Consider the following 27,369-nt stretch of genomic DNA (forward strand, 5'->3'; position numbering starts at 1 on the left):
CATTGATGCATAGAAGATTAATAACATTTTAGGATAATAAGGAAAAAAATCATAAATTCAATATAATAATTTATAAATTTATATTTATTTTGTTTATTTATTTATTTTATATTTTGAAAAATAAAAAAAATCAATAATTAATAATTAATTAATACATTTATATAAATAAAATGATTTGTAAATATCAATATATATCAAAACAAAGTTGTTTTAGTGTGATTTTTTGGAAGTTTTTGTTATGGATTTTTTTCAGTTTAATTTCTCTAAAACCCTGTCGGAATTCATTGAATTCACAAGATTGATGGATAAATCCTGCATAATAAAAGTGCCTTAGAGGTTTTTCATGAGATTGAATCCATATATACAATAAAAAAAACTAGCTTAAATAACACAAATCAAGATTTCACCTCAAAATTTTCCACTAAATTAAATTCCGACTGGAAACTCCAAAAAATTACACTATAAACAATTTCCATCAAAACACTTGCTTTATAATATATTGGAGTAGTCTACCTAAGCGCAGAAATGACTCGGTTTCCGTCATCCCCTGAAAAAATCTCCAGCTCCAACCGCCGACAATTCCTCTGCCCTTTGCCACCCTCAGCAAACTCCACCCAGCGCCTCCGCATTAATGTCGACAACTGACAAGGTCCTAACATACAGCCCGATTTCCATCGCGTCTTGCTGCATGGGAAGTTAATTCAACATGGAATTTGAATTACTCCAAAAACCCGCGGGCTGCTCCCTCACCAATTCGACCCGGCATTCTAGAAAACTCACTCACCAATTCGACCAGGCATTCTGGAAAACTCATTCCGCTTTCTAAGCTATGCTTTCTACGCTCCGGGGATCAGTTGCGTGCTCAACGTTTGGGGTTTGTTGGTGATTGCTGCTGGGATCGAATTCAGAGAGTGGCCTAGTTTGCTGAGATTTGTTGTGTCTTCGGATAAAAAAGTCAAAGAGTGTTCCTGCAAATTATGTTTCTTAATAAATTAGATGAAAACTCAAGTTTAAAATTTGCCATCGCTCTAAGCGTTTGAGTATTGTAAATTAACTCGAAAAAATTGGGTTGGATAGATCGCATAATTGGACATGGGTAATAATCCTGATTATCACAAACAGTACTCACCTAACCTTTTTTTTCAGACGAAAGAAATCAGCATAGTATTATATTGAGCAGATATAATGAGTGTTACATATGAACCAAAATATAGCAGCGGCCAGAAACGAAAGCTGGGCATGTTCAAGCTGAAAACTGGATATATCCGAGGGAGATCATGCCCTAACCCCATTGAGACACTGCCCTCCATCCCCATTGAGACACTGAACTTGAAACAAGTTTATTTTAGTGTCTGGGAGAGCTTTTCTCTGTAATTATATTTTTAGATAATGCTTCGTTGAAGATTCCAAGACCGATTCCCGTGATCGATTCAGAAAGAGTACGAACTCAGCGAAGAAATAGGAGATTATATACAGGAGCTCTGCGAAATGACAAACTTTCCCACATAACCTGCACAAACCCCAGTACTGGGACTAATGTCTGAGTTAATTATTAAGATACGATTTGTCTTTAGCTGAGAAAAACAGTAGTTACAGAAGAAAAATTGCAGTTCGTGCCTATTGGCAACAGGCACTCTGCTTTGAGCTTTGGGTTGGACAGAACACAGGAATGAAATGGAAGCCAAAGAAGCTTTGAAGTGCATGGAATTCACAGTGTGTTATAAAATGAATTATATATGTACAATTGAGCGAACCATAAATATATTAGGTTGATGAGATGAAAGAGTATGTAGATCAGGAGAATTATGTTTATGACTTTATACCTCTATCAGTAGCTTAAAAGGCCTTTTAGGGGTGACCCTGACTGTATTATGTCGATGAGAAGAAAGAGTATATAAATCAGAAGAGAAATGTTTATACCTCTGTCAGTAGCCTGAAAGGCCTTTTAGGGGTGGCCGTGACTTGTTTCTTGTGTTGTTCTGCTCGGTTCTTCCATGTTGGTGATCCTATTTCAATGGAACCAAAACTCTGAGAAGAACGCAAAACCAAACAATTTTGTCAGTCCATATTGATAGAAAGTTCATTAAACCAGTGTAAATGAAATAAGATAACTCAGTTCCTTCTAGAAACAATTTATTAAGCAGAAGCATCCAGAGACTCGAGTCTATAAATATACAGAAATATGTCCATAAAAAATAGTAGGGAGATCATAGATGAATTCGCTCATACTTTTTTGCTTCTTCTTCGGCTTCCAGAACTGCAAAGGAAAAAAAAATAATGATTCAGCACGCTTCATTAAAAGAGCTAAAGCGATCAATCATATTTTCCAAAAGAAGACATAAAAAGCGCTGGTTGCCTCAAGGAAAACACAAAATATGTCCTCAGCACTGATTCTTAAAATACCAGGACTATTTGGGTTTCTCTCCAAACACTAATGATCATGATTAACTATTCTTCAATTAGGATTTCAGACAGGGTTCTCGCAGAAGCAAATAGAATGGCCTTTCTCATCAACAAGTTAAAGATCAGTACTTAGGATACTCTCAGACAGAGCAGCCTGCATAAAGAACTCTGAAAAGAGAGGAAGCAAACCAACAATGTGGTTACTAAACTCTAAGAAAGTGGACAAGAACATGCCTTGGAACTGAAGGTCAGCAGGGTCAAGATTAACAAAAGGGAATCAGTGAAAAACAACCCATTTCATTAACAACGTTGTCTCAGAGGTTGCCAAATAAGAACAATTAGCAGACAGAAGAAGGGTAACAATAATCTCATCACTTTCAAAAAACAACCAGAAAGAATCCTTTACCTGTTATTACCATAAAGGCCCACAAGCAACAAACATGATTCCAGTAGTCTCCAATTATAAAAGTTGGAAAATGAAGATGAATGAAAAGTGTTCTTATCTATCAGAGTGAGGAAGACTTCAGATCTTATGTAGGATATGTTCAACCTATAGGCTGGTCAGAGAAAATGATGGGATTCAAGAGGGGCATAATAATTAACATCAAAGAACCAAGAGAAGAAAAAAGAATAAAAAACAGTCATCTCGAATAGAGCCAATTCAATTTTGTTGAAGTAGGGTTTATCCTGCATAAATCAGGCAATTCTTATTCAGCATTATTGCCAACTAACTATTTTCTAATTTCATCAGGCCCTAGACTGGTTGTTTTGAAGAGGCTGAACAACTTAGTCCGGTTTCTGTCTTGGACTCCCCTTTTGAGGATACTCCAGGCTTTGAGAATACATATGCTACTATCCAGAGTAAGTTCTAAAGCCATCCTCAATCTTTTGTCACATTTTACTTTCCATTCACATTTTGTTTATTGTTTTCATGGGTGTTGTTTTTAGTTCCCTCCAATTTTGCCAGTTTGAGTATGATAAGTTTTGTTTTGATGGCAGGGGCCAAACGACAGCTACTTAAAAAAAATTCTGCATATGAACAGCTTGCTTACATGGACCCTCTTCTTTTGGAAAAGAGAGTAGCATCATGGAAGGATTCATCTGAAGATGAAAGTGGCAATTGTACAGAGGAGGACGAGTCACAGAGCATGGGTATAGATGTTGATTCTACTGATATATCATCATCAGCTCAGACAAGCCCCTGTACAAGTCACGATAATGAAATGGATTGGGAAGAAGATGTGGGGACAGAATATCATATGAAACAAGATGTCCATTTCTCTCAAACAATTCCAGAGTGTCTTCCTCCTGCGTCCCCATTAACTTCATTATGGGGTTCTCATCATCCTTCCTTAGTTGCAGCAAGGCAGGCGCACAAGCTTCTGTTTCATAGGGTGAATGAAGAGTTACAGTCAAGCAGAAAATGCCATGGCTGTGGGTTTATGGCAGGGGTAGAGCCATGGCTGAGAGAACAGCAACAGTAGGCTCAGGAGCAATTGGTAAAGAAGATTATATGTGGACAAATATCTCCTTCTTCTGCATGGAAAGAAGAGATTGATACCGATAGTCATGCAGACAGGATTGTTGAGCTAGACTTTAAGAGGGGGAGACAAGAGTGGAAAATATTCAGAGAGGAAGCAGAGGAAGTAGGGGTTAACATAGAGCTAGCAATTTTTGGAGTGCTAGTGGAAGAGGTGTTGCTTGACCTTGTTCAATTGTAGCCCTTTTCTCTTACTCCGCTCTGCTCACCTGCTGCTTCCATACTAGAGATAAGGTAGAAATGGTCTATAGATAGAGATATTCAGAGTAGCAGTCACTCTCTGCTGCTTATGATGAGGATTCAAATTTTCAATAATAGAAAGATGGCACCATCTCGTGCCTGTAGCTCTGAGATAGTACTTTTGAATCATCTCTACTAGAGATGGCCATATCTTGTATTGCCAAGAAAGCATCTCTAAGATAGATGACAACATGTTTCTTCTGTTTTTTTCCCTTGCTTTAATTAGATAATAGTGCCATAAATTAAGGACTTCAGGCTTCTTATCGATGTAAACGGATTTTTTAAGGGTTAAATTTAGCGGATTAACTGATTTTTTTTTATATAAATATCCTTGTAAAAAAATGTGTCATTTTCAGAACCATCCATTAATTTCACATAAAAGATATCATCTATATTGCAATTCTCAAAAAAAACAGTTTCAATCAGTTTTCAAAGCTTGTGAGTATGGCAGGAAGCCAAATGAAGTTCATTTGAAGTCTGACAATATATTGCAGAAGATAACTCTTTATTTCCAACCTTTAAGAATTTGATCCACATGGTTTCTTGGTGACTCCAACATTCTCTCAGATGTTTTTGGCAAATGAACAAATGTATGTTTTAGAATGGTCTTTTCAATGACGAAAATGACTTGTCGATAAGCCCTCAAATACATTTCAAGGCAACTGCCATATTTGGCCCACATATACCTCCCTACATGAATATTTCTCACCAGCAAACAAATGCGGACTTGATTGATAAACTCCAGATGACACAAGTATGAATGAATAGTCCCAATGCTAGCATACAATAAGTTAATTCTGTGCACTTTTCAGGTGTTTTTGTGTTACACTGTTGACTTAGAACACTTCCTATTTTTCTTTCACAGAAAAAGCTTGATGACACTAACGAAGTCTTGAAAGATTTTCAAGAGAAACACAGTCAAGCTAACTGCACAATCAAGGAAAAGGAGTTCATTATCTCAAATTTGTTACAATCAGGTAGGTTCTCAGCTGTCACAAGTTTAAAGTACCCCGAGACAGTTAAGGTGGTCTAACCACCTCATAACCTAATCAATAATTAACGATATTGTCATGTTATTATAATCATGCTCACTTAATAAATAATGTTTATATTATTAACGCCATTAACAATGAACCTCATTGTTTGCTTCTCCATTACCTCCTTTCAAACAACAGTTATAATAAAGCTCCTAAACCCAGAACCGCGATCACCTTGAATCTGCTTGCACATTTTATTTTGACCTCTACGCCCCGTCAACTCAGGAAAGCAAAGATATTCCCAAGCTAATCATATTCACTAATGGGGCCTTGGCCTTGAGCTTGCTGTAGGAAACTTTACATGGTTACATAACTTTACTAAAACGACATTTACAATACATTAAGTTGACCCTTTATAAGGTCCACATGACATAGCACTTAGGCACAATATTCATAATCACAGTCCATGTACAAAAATAGAGGTAACACAAAGCTTGGACTGCAACAACTTATCAATGCCCACCAGAAAATGGGAATCCAATTCCAGGGATTTCATCAGTTGTTTGCACACTACATAGAAAAAAACATGACTATTTTTGTTGTTTGCAAATTCTAAAAAAATGACAGTTTTTATTCCTTGTAAAATTAGATGTTCCGAAAGATGCATACATGGCTTATCATCATCTTTGTCATCATGTTGCTGCATGTAAACCCATCTTCACATTTTTTAATCAAACAGAACAGACTATGTAATCCATGAATTCACTTGGTCTCTGAATATGAGGAGGTCCATCTACCATTTAAGACTGGTACCATAGGTTGTTTCTGATGAAGCAAGAAGTACAGCTACTTCTTACCGCAGTTCAGTAGCTTCTTACGAAAGGATCAGTGCCACTCTCTGTAAACAGGGCATCTGAACGTTGATCCTAAACAAATCCTCCAAGGGGATCATCTTTTGGAGATCCAGATAGTCAATCTATCTGAAGAAAGGAGAGCTTTCTCAAGAGCTAGCACCCTCCAATCAAACCATGATCTGGAATATGAATCCTGCAAGTCCTTCCAAAATAAGATGCCCTGCCTGCTTAGCCTGCTAGCTTGATACTGAGGAATCTCCAGAAAGCATTGGCCATGACCCTTCCAGCACCAGCTTGGTTGTATCACCAAATCCCAATGGCATCCAGTGCCGGTATAAATCCAATACACACATTTGGCAACACATTTCCAAGTGGACCAGATGCTTTTTAACATAGAAGAACCTCTAAATTGGAAAAGGTGTGGAGAAGAGATAATCTCAATCAAATCTGCCAAGTGGCTGAACCTTCCAAGCACATCACAATCATTTTGCTGCCAAAATCTTGCAGGCTTGCCCTGAACCACCATATCAATCAGCCACTTGGAAGGTTCAGCCATTTCTCAAAGTAGTCCTCCCCTTTTTAATGTTTTCATTAATTTCACTTATCGCATTTATCAATGTTAATTATAATCCTCACCTTCTTCAAAAAATTCAATACATGCATCATCATACATTATATCTTCAGATCTTGGATACTTCCAATGTTACTGTAGGCTCCACAGATACTTAAAAGTTATTATCGTATTAATTCACAACCTGCATTATGTATTGTTAACTTCACATCAGAGTACCACTGCACAACTGTCATTGTGTCAAACCTAATTCAAACACCTTAATAAGCAGTACAATAATCTTTGCTCAAAGCATTGTCCTAATCTAATAAACCTTAAATTAAAGTTTCAAACCTAAATATCATCAATTTTCTTTGTTAATGAACTAGGATAGTATTCAGTCGATACAACTGCTGTGATATCCTCATCAATGATTGTATTATCAAATTTCAATCAAAGGCAAACTCTGTGAAACATGGTGTGAAAATAATTGTATTTGCATCTGCAGCTTCGATCTCTCTTGGGTCTGTGGCTCCGAATATCGCTCGGGCACGCAACTTGTTATTTCTGTGGCTTTGAGTCTTGCTTGGCGTGCCAATCTTATGAACTCTGCTACAATTCAATTCATTCAAATCTTAGATTTTCGACTACTCCGAGATCATGGTGATAGGGTCAATATGGATCATGCAACTGATTATATTCGAGAGTTCAACCACTGATAGTACGGACTCACAACATCTGGATGTCTTACATAGATCGGTTTCGGATTCAGTCTCACAACAGCAACAGCAGCTAAGAAGTATGGAAGAACAATTGCAGGCTTTTGTTTCTACTAAAAAGCAGTTAACAGTGAACACAAGACTGTAAACAACAATTTGACTTTTGGTTTTGGCTCCATTTCCTTGTTAATGTAAGCAGTCCTCATTTACAATGTCATTTTATAACACACTGCCAAAGGTTACAGAAAGACTAACAGAGAGAGTGGGGAAATTGAAGACAACATACAGTTCTGGCATCAAAGATACGCGTAATCTAGCCCCTGCACTTGATGAAACGTCCCTGTCAAGTTTTGAGAAGCTCAACTTAACAGTATCTAGATGATGTAAGATTCTGCTTTGTCACAATTCACAAAGTAGTGAAGTGAAGAGTGGATTTATATATATTTTACTTGTGTGCAGGTTTCGGGCATTGCTGTTTCAGAGGCTGATGCAATGCTCTAACCAACTCAGACTCTGTAATCAATATTACCAGCTATGCGTACTCTAATAGAGTAATCCTTTGACACGAAATGTTGTTGCTTTGATTTCCTTCGTCTCTTTCAAGCTACCCTTCAATATCATTTTAATTTTACTGAAAACATGGAACATGCTTATCATTTGGGTTACTAACTATATCTATTTCATGTATTTTAATTGATACACAGTCACCGGGCAATTCCTCTGCCTGGGTAGACTACTCCATTTGGAATTTAAAGCAATGGTCAATACCCGTTTTACAGTAGGGTTAGGGTTTACTGTTACAGACTGACAATCTCTTAAAATAGGGCTGATTATTCACATTTATATCAAACCCTGCCCTCAGACTTCTCCATCTAAATGACATGGCCAATTTGGAATTTAAAGCAATGGTCAATTCCCGTTTTACAGTAGGGTTAGGGTTTACTGTTACAGACTGACAATCTCTTAAAATATGGCTGATTCTTCACATTTATATCAAACACTGTCCTCACTTTTCCACCAAAATGCCATGGCCAGTTTGGAATTTAAAGCCATGGTCAATTCATATATTAGCAAGTCTTTTCCTGAAAAAATATGCAAAATAAGGTCAGACAGGTAACATGTACTCGCAGTAACTGAGTCAAATCATCACCAAATGACTGATTGGGTCAAATATTACTTAGAGAAACACAAAAAGATGAAACAGATTTTGTATCCCCGAACTTTTTTTTATATTTCTTAATATAACGAACGATAACAAAAAGGAACACAGGTATGTATACACATAAAATTATATATCCGTCCTTCAAAATAAGGGCTGTCTGCTTTTTATCTATGGCTGTTGAGCCATTAGAGTGCCTACATACAGTAATAACAGCAGTACAGAAACATATTCAACATCATATCTCTTTATGCATGGGCTTACAAAACTAGTTGGAAAAGATGGGTGGCTTGCTGCCTTTGATGATTCGGAGCTGCACGAACTGACACCGTGAGGAATTATTATACCAGAGCCTTCATAACAAAGCCCCGGTCTATTATTCCATAGGGCCAGGCGCTTTCCCAATCTCCTGCAAAATATCTCAGGAAAAACCATTGTGCCTGATAAATTATTTCCATTGAGATATAATGTATTCAGGGAAGGAATGAATCTCCGCCAAATTCGATGGGATTTCCCCGGTGAAACGATTGCCATTGAGAGCAATATATCGCAATTGCTTGGATGAACCCAGAGACTCTGGTATTCTTCCCTCGTATCTTGAGGTCGAGAGATCGAAACTCATTAGCTTTGGCAGCTTATCCCATGCTAGAGAAATATTGCCCCCAATAGGATTGGTTCCTAGATAAAGCTCCTGTGGAAGATTGCCATGAAGCCCATTGTTGCGAAGTTCCAACAACGTCACATTTTTCAAATCGCCCAACTCTAGCGGAATCTTCCCTCTGATAAAATTATCGCTCAAATCCGTCTTCATGAGAGATTTTAAGCCCCCAATTTCAGAAGGTAAAGTACCATTCAACTTAATGAAACTCAGGTCCAGGATTAGCAGATTCTCCAAGTTGCCAATCGAAGTTGGAATTTGGCCACAGAACTGATTCCGACTGACAACGAGCTTTTTCAATTTATACAATCTCCCCAGCTCCTCTGGCAATGGACCCTTCATGTTATTTTCTTTCACAACCAGATTTTCTAAGTTTCCCAGCTCACATAGCTCAGACGGGAGCTCTCCAACCAGGGCTTCATTGCTGCGAAATGTGAGGCTCTGGATAGAGTTGCTCAGATTTTTCCACCCTCGAATGGTCGAATTGGTGAGTTTTCCAGAATGCCGGGTCGAATTGGTGAGTGAGTTTTCCAGAATGCAGGGTCGAATTGGTGAGGGAGCAGCCCCCGGGTTTTTGGAGTAATTCAAATTCCATATTGAATTAACTTCCCCTGCGGCAAGACACGATGGAAATCGGGCTGTATGTCAGAACCTGTCAATCGTTGACATTAATGCGATGCTGGGCCGACATTAATGCGATGCTGGGTGGAGTTGGGTGGAGCTCGTGGAGGGTGACGGAGGGCGGGGAATCGCTGGTGGCCAGAGGCGAAAGTTTTTCCAGGCGATGACGAAAACCTGGTCATTTCTTAGCCTCGGTAGACTATTCATGCCTCGGTAGACTATTCATATATTTTATAATATTAAACATAAAAAAATCATAAAAAATTAATACGAATACTACAAGTCCAAAAATCATATCTAATATTCAAATTAATATAATATTTTTTAATTAATCAATTTAATTAAAAATAAAAATAAAAATCTATTTACTTTTAAAACCAGTTTCAACCATTAAATTATTAAAAATATTTTATAGATATTACATTTATTATAGCATATTATCATCATATCAGTCATAGCCATAACGATACCAGTCATAGTCATGCCCTAGAGGAGGATCCCATATCCCGGCAAGTGACCAATCATAGTCATGCCCAAGAGAAGGACCCCATACCCCCCCGGCAATTGAATTTGTGCAGTGAATGAACAATTGGTTTCTTTCTTTGCTATTACAAGCAAGGCGATCCGTTACCTACCCAGCATTTTCACCCTTCAAACCGCCTACCAGCATTTTCACCCTTCCTTGGCGGCCACGCTGACTAGTTCAATTATAAGCTTCTCGATATAAGCGGGCAAGAGCTCGTCCACCGATCTTAGAAAGAACGACGGTGAAGCTAATCAACGTCTGTCGTAATCGGAACCCTGTATACAAGTTTGAAGGGATCACCTGGGAGTTATCCGCAGCAGTCACGTGCAAGTTTGCATCATCACTTTCATAGAAAACACTCCCACTCTTGTTCGCATCCTTATCTCGATGGCAATCAGACGGCCATTTAATTGACGGTGCCTATATCGGTTCGATTGCCAAATATTCCGTGAATTAGTAATTGAGATAAATTTATGGTGCAAACTAAACGTCCCAGTTATGGGGGGGGACTTTTATTTTATTATTGGTATAAATGTTTAATAATTAAATTAAAATTTTAAACTTGTCAAAATTAAATTTATAATCAATGTAAAACCATTAATATCAATCAGGCTAGTGTATGTATTGAAAAATGATTTTATCAAAAAACAAATTTATTATCAATCTAAAACCGTTAATATCAAGCGGGCTTGTTTATGTATTGAAAAACGACTTCAATACATGAAATTAAATGAAATCGCATGTCCGCCAAAAAATTATACATAGTCTTGGATTCAAAATGAACACCATACGTTTTAATATAAAATAAAATATCTTTATTTTCATAAACCACATCAGTCCTTACTGAGTAGACGATAACTGACCTTCCATGGTTTCCGCCGAGAAAACGATTTTATTGATCCTTAAATTTAGTAATACAAGCGCATAATCTCCTATGGAGTGGTGTAATTAATACACCAACAGTAAACTAGGATAATATAATGCAAAAAACCATTTGCAGATTTTCACCTCGACTCTATGATGCATGATGAAGGATCGGCAGCTGCAGAGTAGATATCGGATGGTGTGCTAGAAGTTGCTGTACTGCCCACACTATTCAGATCTATGAAAAGGGGTCTTGTGGGCGAAGGAAGATGTTCTTTCTCAGAGGTCAACATCGTCAGATCTATGAAAGGCGGGGCTGTGGGCGAAAGAAGATGTTCTTTGTCAGAGGTCAACATCGTCACCACACGACACGAGACATTGAAGGCCTCAACGCTGGAGCTGCTTGAATGCACAGAAGACCAATTTTAATGATCCTAATCCCTTCCTCCCAAGAATAACTACCCTCCAATGTGGGATCCATAACTTCCAAAGCTCTCTCTGCGTTATACAGTTTCCATGTCTGGTAATTGACCAATATCAACCACGCATACAACTTTAGTTAGCAACGAATCATAATTATAACATGTTCGAAAACATCTACTTCAAAAGATGAGATCCACAATGCCTATACCTGTTCGATGAGAAACTCCGTGTCTTGAGCTGAGCTCTGATTCTTTCTTCCGCTGATAATCTCAAGTACCAGCACTCCAAAGCTGAATACATCCGCTTTCTCTGTTAGCTGACCGCGGTACACGTACTCAGGTGCCATGTAACCACTGCACTAGTACAATGAAATCTCAATATCTTAATAACCCTCTGAAAGTTATATGAATCATATTGAAGAGAGAATACTTACAAAGTTCCTGCAACTCTAGTGCTGACATGGGTTTTCTCGTCTTCAAATAGTTTGGCTAGGCCAAAGTCTGTGATTTTGGGTTTGTGTTTATTATCGAGTAAAATATTACTGGCTTTAATATCTCTATGAATGATTCGAATTGCAGATTCTTCGTGAAGATAGGCCAGCCCTCGTGCAGTTCCAACCATGATTTCGAACCTCTGTTTCCAATCAAGGAAATGGCGTTTTTCTATATCTGCAAAACATACACCAAAATGATTAGCAAGGTACAAAACACACTCAAAACTAGAACAAGTCAGGATCGGTGCAGCCATTAAAGAGGGAGAAGGTACCGAATATAATATTGTCGAGGCTACCGTTCTGGAGGTATTCGTAAACTAGTAGCCTTTCTGAATTTATCACTGAGCAACCAAGCAGCTTCACTAGGTTCCTGTGCTGAATACGACTGATCAAATTTATTTCATTCAGAAATTCGATATCTCCTTGACTGGAGCCTATTTTCAACCGTTTGACTGCAACCTCTCTGCCATCTGGTAGATCCCCCTGTTTATCAAGAAGCATCATGCCCAGTCGAGAATATTTCTATGGTTTAATCATTAACAATGTTATCTACATTTAAATAAATTAAACTGGATGTAAAACCAAACCCTCACTTTAAGGACGGATCCAAAACCGCCTTCGCCAAGCTTTCTCTCTGCTTGAAAATTAGACGTGGCACCTCTTAAAGTCTCGTAGTTGAAAATAAGTTCCGGATTCGCTATAGTCGCAGACAAGCTAATTGCTCCTTCCTCTTCTGCGACGACAGTTCCAAAGCGTTTTATTATCTTGAGAAAATGAAATAGGGAAACGGTTAATAATATCATTGAATCATCTACAATTACAAGACCTCTCATTTGAGAAATATGTTCCCAATTTTTCCCACGAGAGAAGATTTTCAGCTTGCAAAGGGTTATCGCTGCAATTAATCCAATCGTAGCGGCTGCTACTCCCAGAATTACCCGAAGCACGTTGGATCTTTTTGCTTCAACAAATTTGCACAAGAAATCTCAGATAATTCGCACAAGGAATCTCAGATAATTCGCACAAGGAACCACAGAAATCACCAAAATGAAATTTTTACAAAATCCCCAAGATATTCCTGTTAATGATAAACTATGTGAAAGAAGATAATTATAAACAACGTGATACTACGTTAAAGAAGAGACTATGTTGAACTATGTTGTATTTCTGATAATTATAAACTATGTGATACTATGTTAAAGAAGATACTTGATACTGGAGGACTTTCTGTCGGCGAGGGCAACGGTGATGGTAATGGCGACGGCGAGATAATTGGAGGATTGAAAAATGGATAAAGCTCGGAACGCAAGTAGCATTTCACAGATCCGAATTGTGATCCAACAGCTCCAGCTGTGCAGTTGTCATATATTTCGGACAACGCAAACTTCAGGCACGCCTCGCAGTCTTCTTTGGACAGAGCGTCCCAACACTGCGCCAAGCTGTAGATAAGAAGTGTGGAATTATAGGGCGCAACCTCTTGCTCCGCAGAAAAAAGATTGGGACTCTTCGCAGCTTTATAAAGAACATTTTGGAGCATGGCCCTAATAGTAATTGCGAACTCAGGCTGACTGTTTACCCCGCCATTGCATATAAGAAAGTTTTCCGCGCTCTCATTAAAATTGTTGGAAAAACTATGATTGTCGTAACGTAATAAGCAGGCATCTAGTATAATGGACGCAGAAGTTTTGTTGCATTCTCCAACAATCCGAGTGTCGTTACCAGTGCCGGATATAAGCGCGGCTTTTGCAGTGGCTACGCACTGTTTGCAATCGGAGGAGTTTAAATCTCCCCTGCATTGGGCAAACCCATAAACCGTACTGTGGCTGTTTTGCCCCTCATCAACACTAGATGTATTGAATCCACTGGTAGAAACGTTCCCCACCAGTGAATCCAGAACCTGGTTTAGATTACTCTGAAAAGCGCTACCGTTGGTATATTCGCTATTCTCACAAAACCGTTTAACGGGAATATTGAACGGATCAGCAGCTGAGAGGGGCATAAGGATAGACACACTTACGATAAGGAAGACGCTGCTAATTACCTCTTTCATCTTCATCGCCATTGTCCACGGGTTCCTCTATTCTAATTAGATGAGTGGAGGTGGTTCAAGTTATAGCATTCGTCTTCAGTCTCGTCTTCCGTGATCCCTTCAAGGTCGTCAATGAAGTTTCGCAGATATCGTCTAATGCTTTGGTGAGAAAGTCTTGTCTTTACAAATATTCTGTGGTCCAATCTAGATAGAACAAAACAAAATTATATATATTTAAAGGCAGCGCGAAATGGCTGACTCTTGACCGCCAGTCGTCGCGGATGTGGCTTCCGTGGAATTCGCAGACGAACGCGGGAATAAATTGAGAAACCGGGATTATTATCACTACATAGCCAAGGATCTCACTATCTATACAACTTTAAATTTGCCTCGCCATATTGTGGAGGTCTTAGTGATCCCCCATGTGTCAAATCCAAGGTGAACTAGATCACCCTCTGTCATGTCTCTGATCATCACAAAGTGGAGTGACCTATCAGCGAACTGAATCACTGGATTCCATAACAATATTCACTGTGACATGGTCCTAATGACTGCTGGAACCCTTCTATTCCATATCTTTTCTCCCTATGTGTAATCAATGTATAGACTTAGCACGTTGTGAATCAACCAGGTGAACTCAAAGTTTCCCTGCGCTTTCCATACCACATCATGAAATCTATGATCCTACCTCCCCAAAGCGCACCCAGATATTGCCTAGCGTCCAAACATATTCCTGTAGATGAGGTCTACCATCCACTGCACCTCATGCTCATATAATGCCTCAGACTGTCTCGCTGCAAGTGCACCATGCAACTCCTTCGCAATCATCCCCCCAAGTGTGAGCCATGGGTGGAACATATGCTACCTCGATAGTAAACCATGACATCTCTAAGTCTATATCTCTCAGCTCGTGAACCCACCAAATGTCTCAACTAGTGAGTCTCCCTCTTGCCCATGACTGTGTGTCATCCATCTGCATAGGGTGAGCCTCTCATGTCTTGCTGCCTGTACTGAGAGCATCAAATGGAAACAACCAAATGCCCTGCAATTGTAAGAAATACTGGAGTGTGATATGTGGGTAAGTCCCCAAGGCTATGACCAAGAGTTTGTCAGGATACTGAAGAGTAACCCTATGGATATCCCTCCCTTCACCTCGGATATGCTGATAAGCCAATCGAAGACCTGTCTCCACTGAACATGTTGTTCCTATATGCTCAACAACATCCCCATCGATCTAGGGCGAGTTGCTTCTGATGGTAAATATCACATCCATGCCCATAAGTCTCCTTAGAGGCAACACTCCAAGAGCCCATTGTGTCCCACCATATGTCACTGCATACCACTAATTATCCCTATACTCAATGTGATGTGAGTTGCTCCTCCTACTCCACAATGCAATCTAGCACACTACGACACACCACAATGCACCTCCATGTCGACATGCCAACCACTGCTCAACTTCGTATGCTCCTACGCATCCCTGGGTGTCATGGCCTAAAGTTGTGATAGTACACTTCGACCTGCACCTGACTGACATCATCACCCCTATAGTCACATCACTAAGTCCTTCGATGAATGGATCTCCATAATCTTAGATAAGTGGATCTCTCCTAATCCTCCTTAAGATATCTAACATGTGAATATTCATGTGTACCTGTGGGGGTGTCCCTAAGGTGATGCTCCTTGGTGACCATTGTGCCCCATATATACATGGGAAATCCTCTTCTCCATATAAGGAACTATCTAGTGGCTTTTCGATGCGACCACCTCTCACAACCTCTTACCAAGGTACACTAATCATCCTATGTCCCCAGGCATGGCCAACATGGCAAGACAACTCATCGAGTCTTCTTGTCCCTTTGTCAGCTCAACCCTTCATGGGTGTTGCCCAAAACTCTGGTGGGAATATGAAAATAAGGGTGATTCCAATCATTGGATCCACCATCCTGCTACTACCCTGACTGACCCAATCCATGGAGTGGTCGGAAGTCCCACCTAGGTCACAATGATGATCCAACCCTCGAGCCCTTATGGAAACCACGACCCTTGCTGAACTATGCTCCTGACCATGGACATATCTAAAAACCTAGTTAGCCCTATCAGCTACCAACTACATAACTCGTGCCACCCAATCCCATGAGAGGTATAAAATGAAAGGGTACCCAAATAGTAGCAATTCCATCATGCGAGCGCTGCGACCTGCTCAACTCATGTCGCCTCATCTCACTGGCCCGGTCAACATATACAATCTCTCTATGTAACTTAGGCACTCTCCCTCCAACATGCATAAGTAGCCTAATAGTACTGCAGGCCCTATCTACATAAGCCTGAACAGAGCTACCAAATGGAAGTATTTCAACTCTTCCTATGCATCTATCTTCTCCACACTAATGGTAGACCCAAAATATGATTGTCCATCCTCCTCCATCATGGACTCAATCAGAGTCTCGAGCTACCCCACCACAGATACCTCCTCGATCATAACATCCTCATCTAGCTCATGCTTCTCAAGGAGCTCACCATCTTGCTGTATATAGCTATCATCTGGGAACTCTATCACAGATCTGGGTACCTCTATGCCTATTGGCACCCCGTGAATGGATGGTCCCATGGGTGTGTGCCCAACTGTCTCGACCAATGTGTCAATCGGGTCTAACAAAGGAAACTCCCATAAGGTTGGCTCCTGTGTCACACTATGTGTATCGACATGCTCCTCAAAACCCTGCATGGCCTTAGCCTTATGTTCGACCTCCTCATCAGTCTCCTGATGTCTAAAACCAGGTGTCTACCAGCAAAATCGCCTCCGGGTCTCATCCTCTAATTTCCACCTCTACATGATGGTCCAACCCTTGAACTATAATTTTCCTTCTCCTATTCATCCAAGGAATTAGGCATAGTAGGATGGTCAGACTGACCATACGTGTGGGTGTTGTACTGCTAGGATGCGCGTGTATGTAATTGGCTTCTATGTTGGTTATGTATGAGTTGTTGCATCCCCTCTAGAATCTATTGGTTCTGCCTCACCAATTGTTGGCTCTACCTCTTCGACTCCTCCATGATCTCGTTATCCTCCCCACAACTAGCCAAGATCATGCTTTGATATGACTGTAACATTCCTAGGGATTCTTTACAATAAATAACAAAGCAAACATAGAAATAAAAACCATGAAAATCAAACACATGAATCAGTCCATGAAATTGCACCAAAAATTGCTTTGTGGAGCCGTACAATGAGGTGTTGGACCAAATGAATAATAAGAAGTCCCTCCCAAATCTGATGCGGCTCTCTCGTGGCTTTATGTTGAAACTGTCAAGAAATATGTTGCTGGCTGTGAAGAACTGTTGCTAGGGCCTCCTCTAGTGCAAGTTTGCCTCATCACTTTCATAGAAAATACTCCCACTCTTTTTCACATCCTTATCTCGATGGCAATCAGATGGCCATGTAATTGACGGTGCCTATATCGGTTCGATTGCCAAATATTCTGTGAATCAATAATCAAGATAAATTTAAAGTGCAAACAAAACGTCCCACTTATGTGGGACTTTTATTTTATTTATATCACTTTTATTTTATTATTGATATAATGGATTAATAATTAAATTAAAATTTTAAACTTATCAAAATTAAATTTACAATCAATCTAAAACCATTAATATCAAGTAGGCTAGTGTATGTATTGAAAAATAATTTTATCAAAAACAAATTTATTATCAATCTAAAACCGTTAATATCAAGCAGGGTTGTTTATGTATTGAAAAACGACTTCAATACATGAAATCACATGTCCGCCAAAAAGTTATGCATAGTCTTGAATTCAAAATGATCACCATGTGTTTTAATATAAAATAAAATATCTTTATTTTCATATACCATATCAGTCTTTACTCTTACTCAGAAGACGGATCCATTTGATATTAAAATAGTACATGTCAAATTGACTGACTAGACGATAACAGACCTTCCATGGTTTCCGCCGAGAAAACGATTTTACTATCCTTAAATTTAGTAATATAAGCGCATAATCTCCTCTGGAGTCGTGTAATTAATACACGGATAGAAGTCCAACGGTAAACTAGGATAATATAAAGCAAAACACCATTTGCAGATTTTCACCTCGCCTCTATGATGGATGACGAAGGATCGGCAGCCGCAGAGTAGATATTCCGATCTATGAAAGGGGTTGTTGTGGGCGAAGCAAGATGTTCTCTCTCAGAGGTCAACATCGTCAGATCTATGAAAGGGGGGGCTGTGGGCGCAGGAAGATGTTCTTTGTCAGAGGTCAACATCGTCACCACAGGAGACATTGAAGGCCTCAACGCTGGAGCTGCCTGAATGCACAGAAGACCAATTTTAATGATCCTAATCCCTTCCTCCCAAGAATAACTACCCTCCCATGCGGGATCCATAACTTCCAAAGCTTTCTCTGCATTATATAGTTTCCATGTCTGGTAATTGACCAATATCAACCACGCATACAACTTTAGTTAGCAATGAATCATAATTATAACAACATGTTCGCAAACATCTACTTCAAAAGATGAGATCCACAATGGCTATACCCGTTCGATGAGAAACTCCGTGTCCTGACCTGAACTCTGATTCTTTCTTCCGCTGATAATCTCAAGTACCAGCACTCCAAAGCTGAATACATCCGCTTTCTCTGTTAGCTGTCCGCGGTACGCGTACTCAGGTGCCATGTAACCACTTCACAGTGGTGTGTACAATGAGATCTCAATATCTTAATAACCCTCTGAAATTTATATGAACGATATTGGAGAGAGAATACTTACAAAGTCCCTGCAACTCTAGTGCTGACATGGGTTTTATCGTCTTCAAACAGTTTGGCTAAGCCAAAGTCTGTGATTTTGGGTTTGTGTTTATTATCGAGTAAAATATTACTTGCTTTAATATCTCTATGAATGATTCGAATTTCAGATTCTTCGTGAAGATAGGCTAGCCCTCGTGCAGTTCCAACAATGATTTCGTATCTCTGTCGCCAATCAAGTAAATGGCGTTTTTCTATATCTGCAAAACATACACCAAAATGATTAGCAAGGTACAAAATAAACTCAAAACTAGAACAAATCAGGATCGGTGCAGCCATTAAAGAGGGAGAAGGTACCGAATATAATATTGTCCAGGCTACCGTTCTGGAGGTATTCGTAAACTAGTAACCTTTCTGAATTTATCACTGAGCAACCAAGCAGCTTCACCAGGTTCCTGTGCTGAATGCGACTGATCAAATTGATTTCATTTAGAAATTCGACATCTCCTTGACTTGAGCCTATTTTCAAGCGTTTCACTGCAACCTCTCTGCCATCTGGTAGATCCCCCTGTTGATCAAGAAGCATCATGCCCAGTCGAGAATATTTCTGTGGTTTAATCATTAACAATGTTATCTACATTTAAATAAATTAAACTGGATGTAAAACCAAACCCTCACTTTAAAGACGGATCCAAAACCGCCTTCGCCAAGCTTTCTCTCTGCCTCAAAATTAGACGTGGCCCCTTTCAAAGTCTCGTAGTTGAAAATAAGTTCGGGATTCGCTATAGTCGCAGACAAGCTAATTGCTCCTTCGCCTTCTGCGAAAACAGTTCCAAAGCGATTTATTATCTTGAGAAAAGGAAATAGGGAAACGGTTCATAATATCATTGAATCGTCTACAATTTCAACACCTCTCATTTGAGAAATATGTTCCCAATTTTTCCCACGATAGAAAATTTTCAGCTTGCAAAGGGTTATCGCTGCAATTAATCCAATCGTAGTGGCTGCTACTCCAAGAATTACCCGAAGCACGTTGGATCTTTTTGCTTCTACAAATTTGCACAAGGAACCACAGAAATCACCAAAATGAAATTTTTACAAAATCCCCAAGATAATGATAAACTATGTGAAAGAAGATAATTATAAACTACATGATACTATGTTAAAGAGAGACTATGTTAAACTATGTTGTATTTCTGATAATTATAAACTATGTGATACTATGTTAAAGAAGATACTTGGAGGATTGAAAAAAAATTGATAAATCTCGGAACGCAAGTAGCAGTTCACAGATCCGAATTGTGATCCAATAGCTCCAGCCGGGCATTTGTAATATATTTCCGACAACCAAAAGTTCAGGCACGCCTTGCAGTCTTCTTTGGACAGAGCGTCCCAACACTGCGCCAAGCTGTAGATAAGAACTGTGGAATTATAGGGCGCAGCGTCTTGCTCCGCCCAAAAAAGTTTGGGACTCTCCGCAGCTTTATAAAGAACTTTTTGGAGCATCCCCCATATAGTAATGGTGAACTGTGGCTGACTGTTTTCCACGTTACTGCACAAAAGAAAGTTATCTGCGCTCTCATTAAAATTGTTGGAAAGACTATGATTGTCGTAACGTAATAAACAGGCATCTCGTATAATGGACGCAGAAGTTTTGTTGCATTCTCTAATAACCGCGGCTTTTGCAGTGGCTACGCACTGTTTGCAATCGGAGGAGTTTAAATCTCCCCTGCACTGGGCAAACCCATAAACCGTACTGTGGCTGTTTTGCCCCTCATCAACACTAGATGTATTGAATCCACTGGTAGAAACGTTCCCCACCAGTGAATCCAGAACCTGGTTTAGATTACTCTGAAAAGCGCTACCGTTGGTATATTCGCTATTCTCACAAAACCGTTTAACGGGAATATTGAACGGATCAGCAGCTGAGAGGGGCATAAGGATAGACACACTTACGATAAGGAAGACGCTGCTAATTACCCCTTTCATCTTCATCGCCATTGTCCACGGGTTCCTCTATTCTAATTAGATGAGTGGAGGTGGTTCAAGTTATAGCATTCGTCTTCAGTCTCGTCTTCCGTGATCCCTTCAAGGTCGTCAAGGAAGTTTCGCAGATATCGTCTAATGCTTTGGTGAGAAAGTCTTGTCTTTACAAATATTCTTTGGTCCAATCTAGATAGAACAAAACAAAATTATATATATTTAAAGGCAGCTACCGACACAATATAAAATTAGATGAGTGGAGGTGGTTCGGCAATGGCGTCGGCAAGAAGTTATAACATTCGTCGTCACAACTGGTTTTCCTCGAAATGGCTGACTCTTGACCAACCCTTTCACACAGCCCATTGAAACACGAAAAGATATTTTAGTCTCCACGAAGTACGTATGTATTCAAGTATGAGGATCCACGGGGATTCGTCTAAAAAGGGGATCGTATAGCTTTCTAAAAATTATTACATATATTTTCTTTCAAAATTACAAAAGTATGCTAAACAATAGTACAAAATATCAAAAGAAACTCAAAATATTAATTGTTATATAAAATAATTAAAAATGTACAAAGAAATAAAAAAAAATTCACAAAAATGTTAACGAGCATGCCAGTCAAAAGAAGACCATCAAAACTTATCAACTCTATCAATTAATAGTTTATAATAAAATTCATAGAGTTAATCATTTTGTTGTTCTTTACTCATCAAAAGTCCAAAAATCCACTAGCATGCTTTTTTAGAAAGACCATATGCTTGATTTTTGAGTTTTCTAGAAACATGAAGCACTAAAAATGAGTAAAAGTATTTCTTAGTTTTGATATTTCTTTCCAAGGTAATAGTCTCATGTTGTGACATTTGTAAGTTCTTTTGACCCAATTTATAACCAACATAGAGTCTCCAAAAAGCTGTAAATGATCCACTCCTTTCTTAGTTGTAAATATAAGGAACGATTTTAAAGATAAGAGCTTTGCATAGTTGTTTGACCTTGTTCCCAAACCCATTTTTAGAGAGAAAGAATGAGTCTCTGAAAAATGAAGTACAAATCCTCCACCGTGGTCTCCTTGCAAAGCCCGGTCAAATAATGCCCAAGGATGTGCTCTATCAATGAATATCAGATTGAGAATTATATTATTATTGTCCTTTTGGTCCTTTTGGAGAAGGCCATAAGTAGCTAAGACATGTGTCGTAGAAAACTCAATAGGAATGAGACAATCTTCAATGTTAGCTCCATTTCTTGTAAGTCAAACTCCCCAAACTATTAAAAGGGGTAAGACTCGATGTGTTTTGTTCTCCCTCATTGACAACCATTGAAACCAGGCCTCCATTAACTCTTCACATGACTAAATACCCATATATCGGAGCTTTGTCATAACATATTGCCAAACACCTTTAAAATAGGGACACAACAAGAACAAATGATTGACATATTCTTCATCAGCTTTGCATAGAGCATGCATCTGTTAGTTCCTTGAAAACATCTCCTTGTCAAGTTGTCCCAAGATGCCATTTACTTAGAGGCTAGTGAACATGACATGAAAAGCGTTGATTTTGCAGGACCTTTAATTTTCCATAAAAGTTTCCACTAGTCATCATGAATATCTTGAAATCAATCAGAAATAAGAAAGGTATATCTAGATTTTGTCGCATAAACCCCACGGGGATCATGGGACCAAATAAACTCATCCTCCTCTTGTACTAATTTGATATGTGATGCATGTAAACTACCAATATATCAAGTCTAGAAATGATGAAGGTGCAAGGGTATGCCTAAATGATTGTTCGAGACCCAACTCTGAGTTCATAGATTAGTTTTTCTTGTATTTGCAAATTAGCTTAGGTAAACAAGGCCATTGGAATTAAGGAATACAATCAATTTTTCTAGAAGTTTGTGACCATTAAGACTTCGAGTCAAAGGATCAAGACCAACCTTTAACTGTGAGCCATCACCCATTTTCTATACGAATTCCAAATCAATCAAAGAGAAAGAGGAGAGAACAAATTTCTAGATGATAGAAACATTGCTTTTCATTTTATTGGGTAAAAAAATCAAGTCGTCTGACTACGAATGGTGTATATATTTCATACACGACTTCCATCCAAAGAGAGTGAGTTTTTAATAAACTCCATCTAGCTTTAGATGCTAAAGATTTTGAAAACAAATGTAAGTCCTTTAAACCCTAGCCTCCAAAAGCTTTAAGAATAGCTATTCTTGCCTAGCTTACCCATGGAAGAAAAGAGTGATCTTATGAACCTAGCCATAGAAATTTACCCTGAAGTTTCTTTATCTTATTTAAAATATAATTTTGACTCTAGGCAAGTGGCATTAATAAACTAGCATTGCATCAAGGACTGATTTGATAAGAACCAGTCTTCCAGCTCTAGAAAGCCATCTTAAGCTCCAATGTTTAATACTTTGCTTAATTTTTGCAATTAATTAAACCTAATCTGTAGCTTTATCTGTGTTAGGCTTTAACCGAAATCCAAAAAATTTCAATCCCACGTCAATCTCAATTACAACAAAGGGACAAGTACCTTGATAAAAAAAAGCCAAATCTTCAAGATTAAACCCACAAATAGATAGAGTTAATATTCATACTTGTAGCAGTTTCAAAGAGTGCAAGAGCATTTTTTATGGTTGTACCATCTCTACTTGTACCATCACAAAAGATAAGGATGTCGTCTAGAAATAGTAAATGTGAGGTGTAGAGCCCAACAACTATACAATATCTTTTCATAGAACCCCTCCTTTTAACCTCCCTAAGAATTGAACTTAACCCTTCAACAACCGATAAAAATAGCAGAGACAATAATGGACCTCCTTGTTGAATACCTCTTTGAACATGAAAAAAAATTAAGGTTAATCCATTAATGTATATAATGAAAAAAATAGAGATTATGCAACTCATAATCTAGTCCAAAATAAAAAGACTAAACCCCAAATGTGTAAGCAATAAATAAATATAGTTCTTACCCGATCATGTTCTTTTGAAAGCTCAATCTTCATAATTGCACCTTTGATATTCCTTAATTTTAGACAATGTAGTCCTTCCTTGGCTATTACAATAGCTTCATGGATTTCACACCCTTCAAGGAAGCAAAACTACTCTTTTCATATCGCTTAAGATAAGATTGGCTTGAAACGAAAGGCTATGATGTTAGCAATGACCTTATATAAATAATTTCACAAAGATATGGGCCTTAATATATTTTATATTATAAATTTAATTCTATAATTTATTAATAATAATGATAATTAATTATTTTGATAATAATATGTTTATTAATAATAATATATTTATTTTGAAATGTAAATATTAATAACCATTAAAGAGATGGTAATGGATTAATTTCTATGAAATATTTTAATAATAGTTAAAAATAAAATTTTGAGATTATTTCAAGGGTAATTATGCTTTTTATGTTTTTCCATTTAATTAAAAAATTGTCATGTTTACGAATGTTAGATTCAATTTGGTTTTTATTTATGACATTAATGTTTTATTATTAGTTCTTGCCCAAGCAGTACTCTAGCAATTAATTTGATTGTTGACCACTATTAGTTTGTTAGATTCAATTTGGTTTTTATTTATGGCATTAATGTTTTATTATTAGTCAGTGTCTAAGAAAGACTCTAGCATTCAATTTGCTTGTTGACCATTACAAGTTATATTGTTTAACTTTATAAATAATTAAATGTTTTTTTAATTTCAATTAAAAAATAACTTGTTAGCATTTCATTGAATTAAAAATTTGTATGTTTTATTTTAGAGTTCTTGTCCCATGTTGCCCATGAAATTTTCTCCACTATAACTCACTAGTTTTCACAGGAATCACCAATTTTCACGAGAACTTGTAATCTAATTAGCAAATTAATAAAAGTTAATACATATATGAGCATATATTATTTACTTGACAGTTACAGTCTTATCAAATTTTGAAACAAGAAGTCGTTATTTATATATTATTAACTTGACAGTTACAGTTTTCTCAAATTTTGAAACAAGAATTTGTTATTTATATATTATTAACTTAACAGTTATAGTCTTCTCAAATTTTAAAACAAGAAGTCGTTATTTATATATTATTAACTTGACAGTTACAGTTTTCTCAAATTTTGAAACAAGAATTTGTTATTTATATATTATTAACTTAACAGTTATAGTCTTCTCAAATTTTAAAACAAGAAGTCATTATTTCTTTAAAGTAACTAAAGTCTATTTCCTTCATGTCAATCATGAATCCAAAGGCGTTCATCAATGCTCTAAGTTATCAAATCACATGGAGATGATGAAATTTCCTTTAAGCACTAGTTTGAGTTCAAATACCAATGCTTGTTACCAACTTATTAAGAGCACAAAACCATGAATTTGTTAAATACTTAAAAAACTACCAACATTCTTTTTATTGGTAATACTTTTTAAATGTAAAAATATATATTTATTTTTTATAAAACAAAATGAGAAAGTTTATGGCTGATGTTATTTTATTTTATTTATTATTAGGAGTAAATAACTCAAGAGTGTAAGAGGTGCACACACCACTTTAAGTACAATTATGAAGTTCAGAGCATACGGGAGGGATGCCATTACCTGTGCACCCTCTCGTCCACAGTGGCTGCTGACATGGAGACACCATCTCTATCGTATGACAGATATTGACTGGGTTTGGCCACCTGTTGCAGTAGGTGGGTGCATTAAATAGACCAAAGTTTTTGCCATCTAGGGTTTCAGTTAGCGTGTTTTGTGGCATGTCTTTGTTGCCCTATGTTATTTCGTTTAGGTCTGGTGTGTGGGCAATGTGCTCCGCCAGTGATGGCTCCTCTCGGCTCCAATACTAGTTCACCTTGTCTGCCATTCTAGTGCCGCTCGTTGGGAAATGTTGTTTGTAGTGGTTTGTTTCTTGTTTAGGGTTTAGGGTGTGGTTTCTTTATTGTGCCAGGGAATGTTGTTTGTAGTGGTTCGTTTCTCGTTTAGGGTTTAGGATGTGATTTCTTTACCTGTTTTGAGGGGGGATTTAACATTGTTGCTGTTGTTATTTGTTCTGCACTGTCGGGGGTTTACAAATACCTTTTTTTTGTTTTATCCTCATAGCCCGTTCTTTGTGAAGCAGGCAATGGGAGATTATATCAAGTTCGGTCATCGACATGCAGGTTTCGAGGTCCATGAAGCTAAATCTCGAAATTCATGGGTTTTTTTCGAATTTGTTGCAATTTTTTTTTTAGGTTTTTCACCAAATGTTAATTTTTTCCTCTGTTTGCAAGTTTGTGTTCCAGGTAATTTGTATGGTTGTCACATAAGATGTATGGTGATGTCTCAAGGGAACGTTTGGACATGGTGGTGGCTTCTGCAACTCCCCTGTAGGATTCTAAATCCTACCAACCACTGTGTTTTTCAACACTTAAATTTGTTGTTGGGAATTTGGGAATTTAGCTCTTGTTGCACTGTTGTGCTTTTCAACACTTGAATTTGTTGATGGGAATTTATCTCTTGTTGCATGGTTTATGGTAGTAGGTCTATGGCTATTCATTCATTGGTTTAACTCAATTTGTTGTTGGGAATTTAGCTCTTGTTGCATGGTTTATGGTAGCAGGTTTATGGTTATTCATTCATGGGTTTAGCTCAATTTTTTGTTGGGAATTTAGCTCTTGTTGCATGGTTTATGGTAGCAGGTTTATGGTTATTCATTCATGGGTTTAGCTCTTTTTGATTCCATGCCTATATTTATATGTAGTCTTTCTTGTAGTGTTGCTTGTAGGGTTGAAAACATGTTTATGCTTGCCTCTGTTGCGTGCCACTGCTTCTGAGAAGAGTTTCCTACACTTTCTTCCTCTGTTACAATTTATTTTTCTTGTAGTGTTTATTTTAATGTTTCTTATATAGTGTTGCTTGTAGTGTTACTTGTAGGGTTCAAAATGCTTTGTTGCTTGCCTCTACTTTTGAGAAGCATTTCTTGCACTTTCTTCCTTTATTACGATTTTTTCTTTCTTGTAGTGTTGCTTGTTGTGTCATTTTTTATAGAAGGACATAAAAAAGCTCAGTGATGCCAAGAGAATTATCCCTATCTAATACACGGTTTAAGTCACCAACTTGGTGTCCGTTAGAAAAAAGAATGGCAGTACCTTACAAATATTTTCCTTCTCTTTTGTGAGGTTGGATATTATTACGTTTTTACGAAATGCATGATTGAAATGTGATTTCAGTAGCATATGTAGTAGCAAGTAGAAGGATGTTATGCTTTCTAGTTATGCTCATCATGGTAGAATAGATGAAACTTGCTAAACTTTTCATGAAATGCCTTAGTGAAATGTGGTCTCAGTAACATATGCAGTGGCCAGTAGAAGGACTATAATTTATGTATTGTTTGGAATAAAGTCTACGATAATATGCAAAGATTTCACATTCGAACTTCTTAGAGAGATACTTTAAATGCAGTGACAGCATTAATCTGTGAGATTCATTTTCCGATTCCTTCTTCTATAACGAAAGGAAATAGTTTTCTTATTAAGAAAGGATCCATATACACTTTATTATTGAATACAAATGTAATATTGTTCATA

The 27,369-nt window shown here is 37.9% G+C and overlaps 3 protein-coding genes and 1 long non-coding RNA gene across 8 annotated transcripts; 1 reads left to right on the plus strand and 3 right to left on the minus strand.

The window, feature by feature from the left end:
* Positions 1–465: 465 nt before the first annotated feature.
* Positions 466–11,467, minus strand: LOC149240671 (uncharacterized). 3 transcript variants are annotated; one of them, XR_016246539.1, is made up of 5 exons: positions 11,256–11,467; positions 2,230–2,257; positions 1,921–2,028; positions 1,130–1,510; positions 844–968 (listed from the first exon to the last, which is right to left on the minus strand). XR_016246539.1 is itself a non-coding variant. In XM_089373773.1 (4 exons), exons 1-4 carry the CDS (start codon positions 11,465–11,467, stop codon positions 837–839), a joined length of 480 nt encoding a protein of 159 aa, XP_089229899.1. In that variant the 3' UTR covers positions 466–836. The 3 variants fall into 3 exon arrangements, 1 of the variants encoding a protein (XP_089229899.1); XR_016246538.1 differs by having other exon boundaries at positions 1,130–1,533; XM_089373773.1 differs by lacking the exon at positions 1,130–1,510 and having other exon boundaries at positions 466–968.
* On the plus strand, positions 2,282–4,391 carry LOC149240672 (uncharacterized). Its single transcript, XR_016246540.1, has 2 exons — positions 2,282–3,264; positions 3,403–4,391. It is a non-coding gene; the product is annotated as an uncharacterized LOC149240672 (long non-coding RNA).
* Positions 11,468–11,469: 2 nt separating the features above from the next.
* On the minus strand, positions 11,470–17,275 carry LOC149240673 (cysteine-rich receptor-like protein kinase 2). Of its 2 annotated transcripts, XM_089373772.1 has the most exons (7): positions 13,237–17,272; positions 12,854–12,988; positions 12,621–12,760; positions 12,300–12,510; positions 11,968–12,202; positions 11,743–11,887; positions 11,470–11,631 (listed from the first exon to the last, which is right to left on the minus strand). In XM_089373772.1, exons 1-7 carry the CDS (start codon positions 14,087–14,089, stop codon positions 11,470–11,472), a joined length of 1,881 nt encoding a protein of 626 aa, XP_089229898.1. In that variant the 5' UTR covers positions 14,090–17,272. The 2 variants fall into 2 exon arrangements, with proteins under 2 accessions (XP_089229898.1, XP_089229897.1); XM_089373771.1 differs by having other exon boundaries at positions 12,621–12,988; positions 13,237–17,275.
* A 679-nt stretch (positions 17,276–17,954) lies between these two features.
* Positions 17,955–20,976, minus strand: LOC149240674 (cysteine-rich receptor-like protein kinase 44). Of its 2 annotated transcripts, XM_089367349.1 has the most exons (8): positions 20,779–20,976; positions 20,061–20,374; positions 19,734–19,871; positions 19,501–19,640; positions 19,180–19,390; positions 18,848–19,082; positions 18,617–18,761; positions 17,955–18,502 (listed from the first exon to the last, which is right to left on the minus strand). In XM_089367349.1, exons 2-8 carry the CDS (start codon positions 20,326–20,328, stop codon positions 18,167–18,169), a joined length of 1,473 nt encoding a protein of 490 aa, XP_089223475.1. In that variant the 5' UTR covers positions 20,329–20,374; positions 20,779–20,976; the 3' UTR covers positions 17,955–18,166. The 2 variants fall into 2 exon arrangements, with proteins under 2 accessions (XP_089223475.1, XP_089223474.1); XM_089367348.1 differs by having other exon boundaries at positions 20,061–20,976.
* Between the last annotated feature and the right edge of the window lie 6,393 nt (positions 20,977–27,369).

The sequence above is a fragment of the Pinus tabuliformis genome, chromosome 8 (assembly GCF_031772625.1).
Source record: "Pinus tabuliformis cultivar Carrire ecotype Pingquan chromosome 8, CPIR1, whole genome shotgun sequence".
NCBI classification, from domain to species: Eukaryota; Viridiplantae; Streptophyta; class Pinopsida; order Pinales; family Pinaceae; genus Pinus; species Pinus tabuliformis.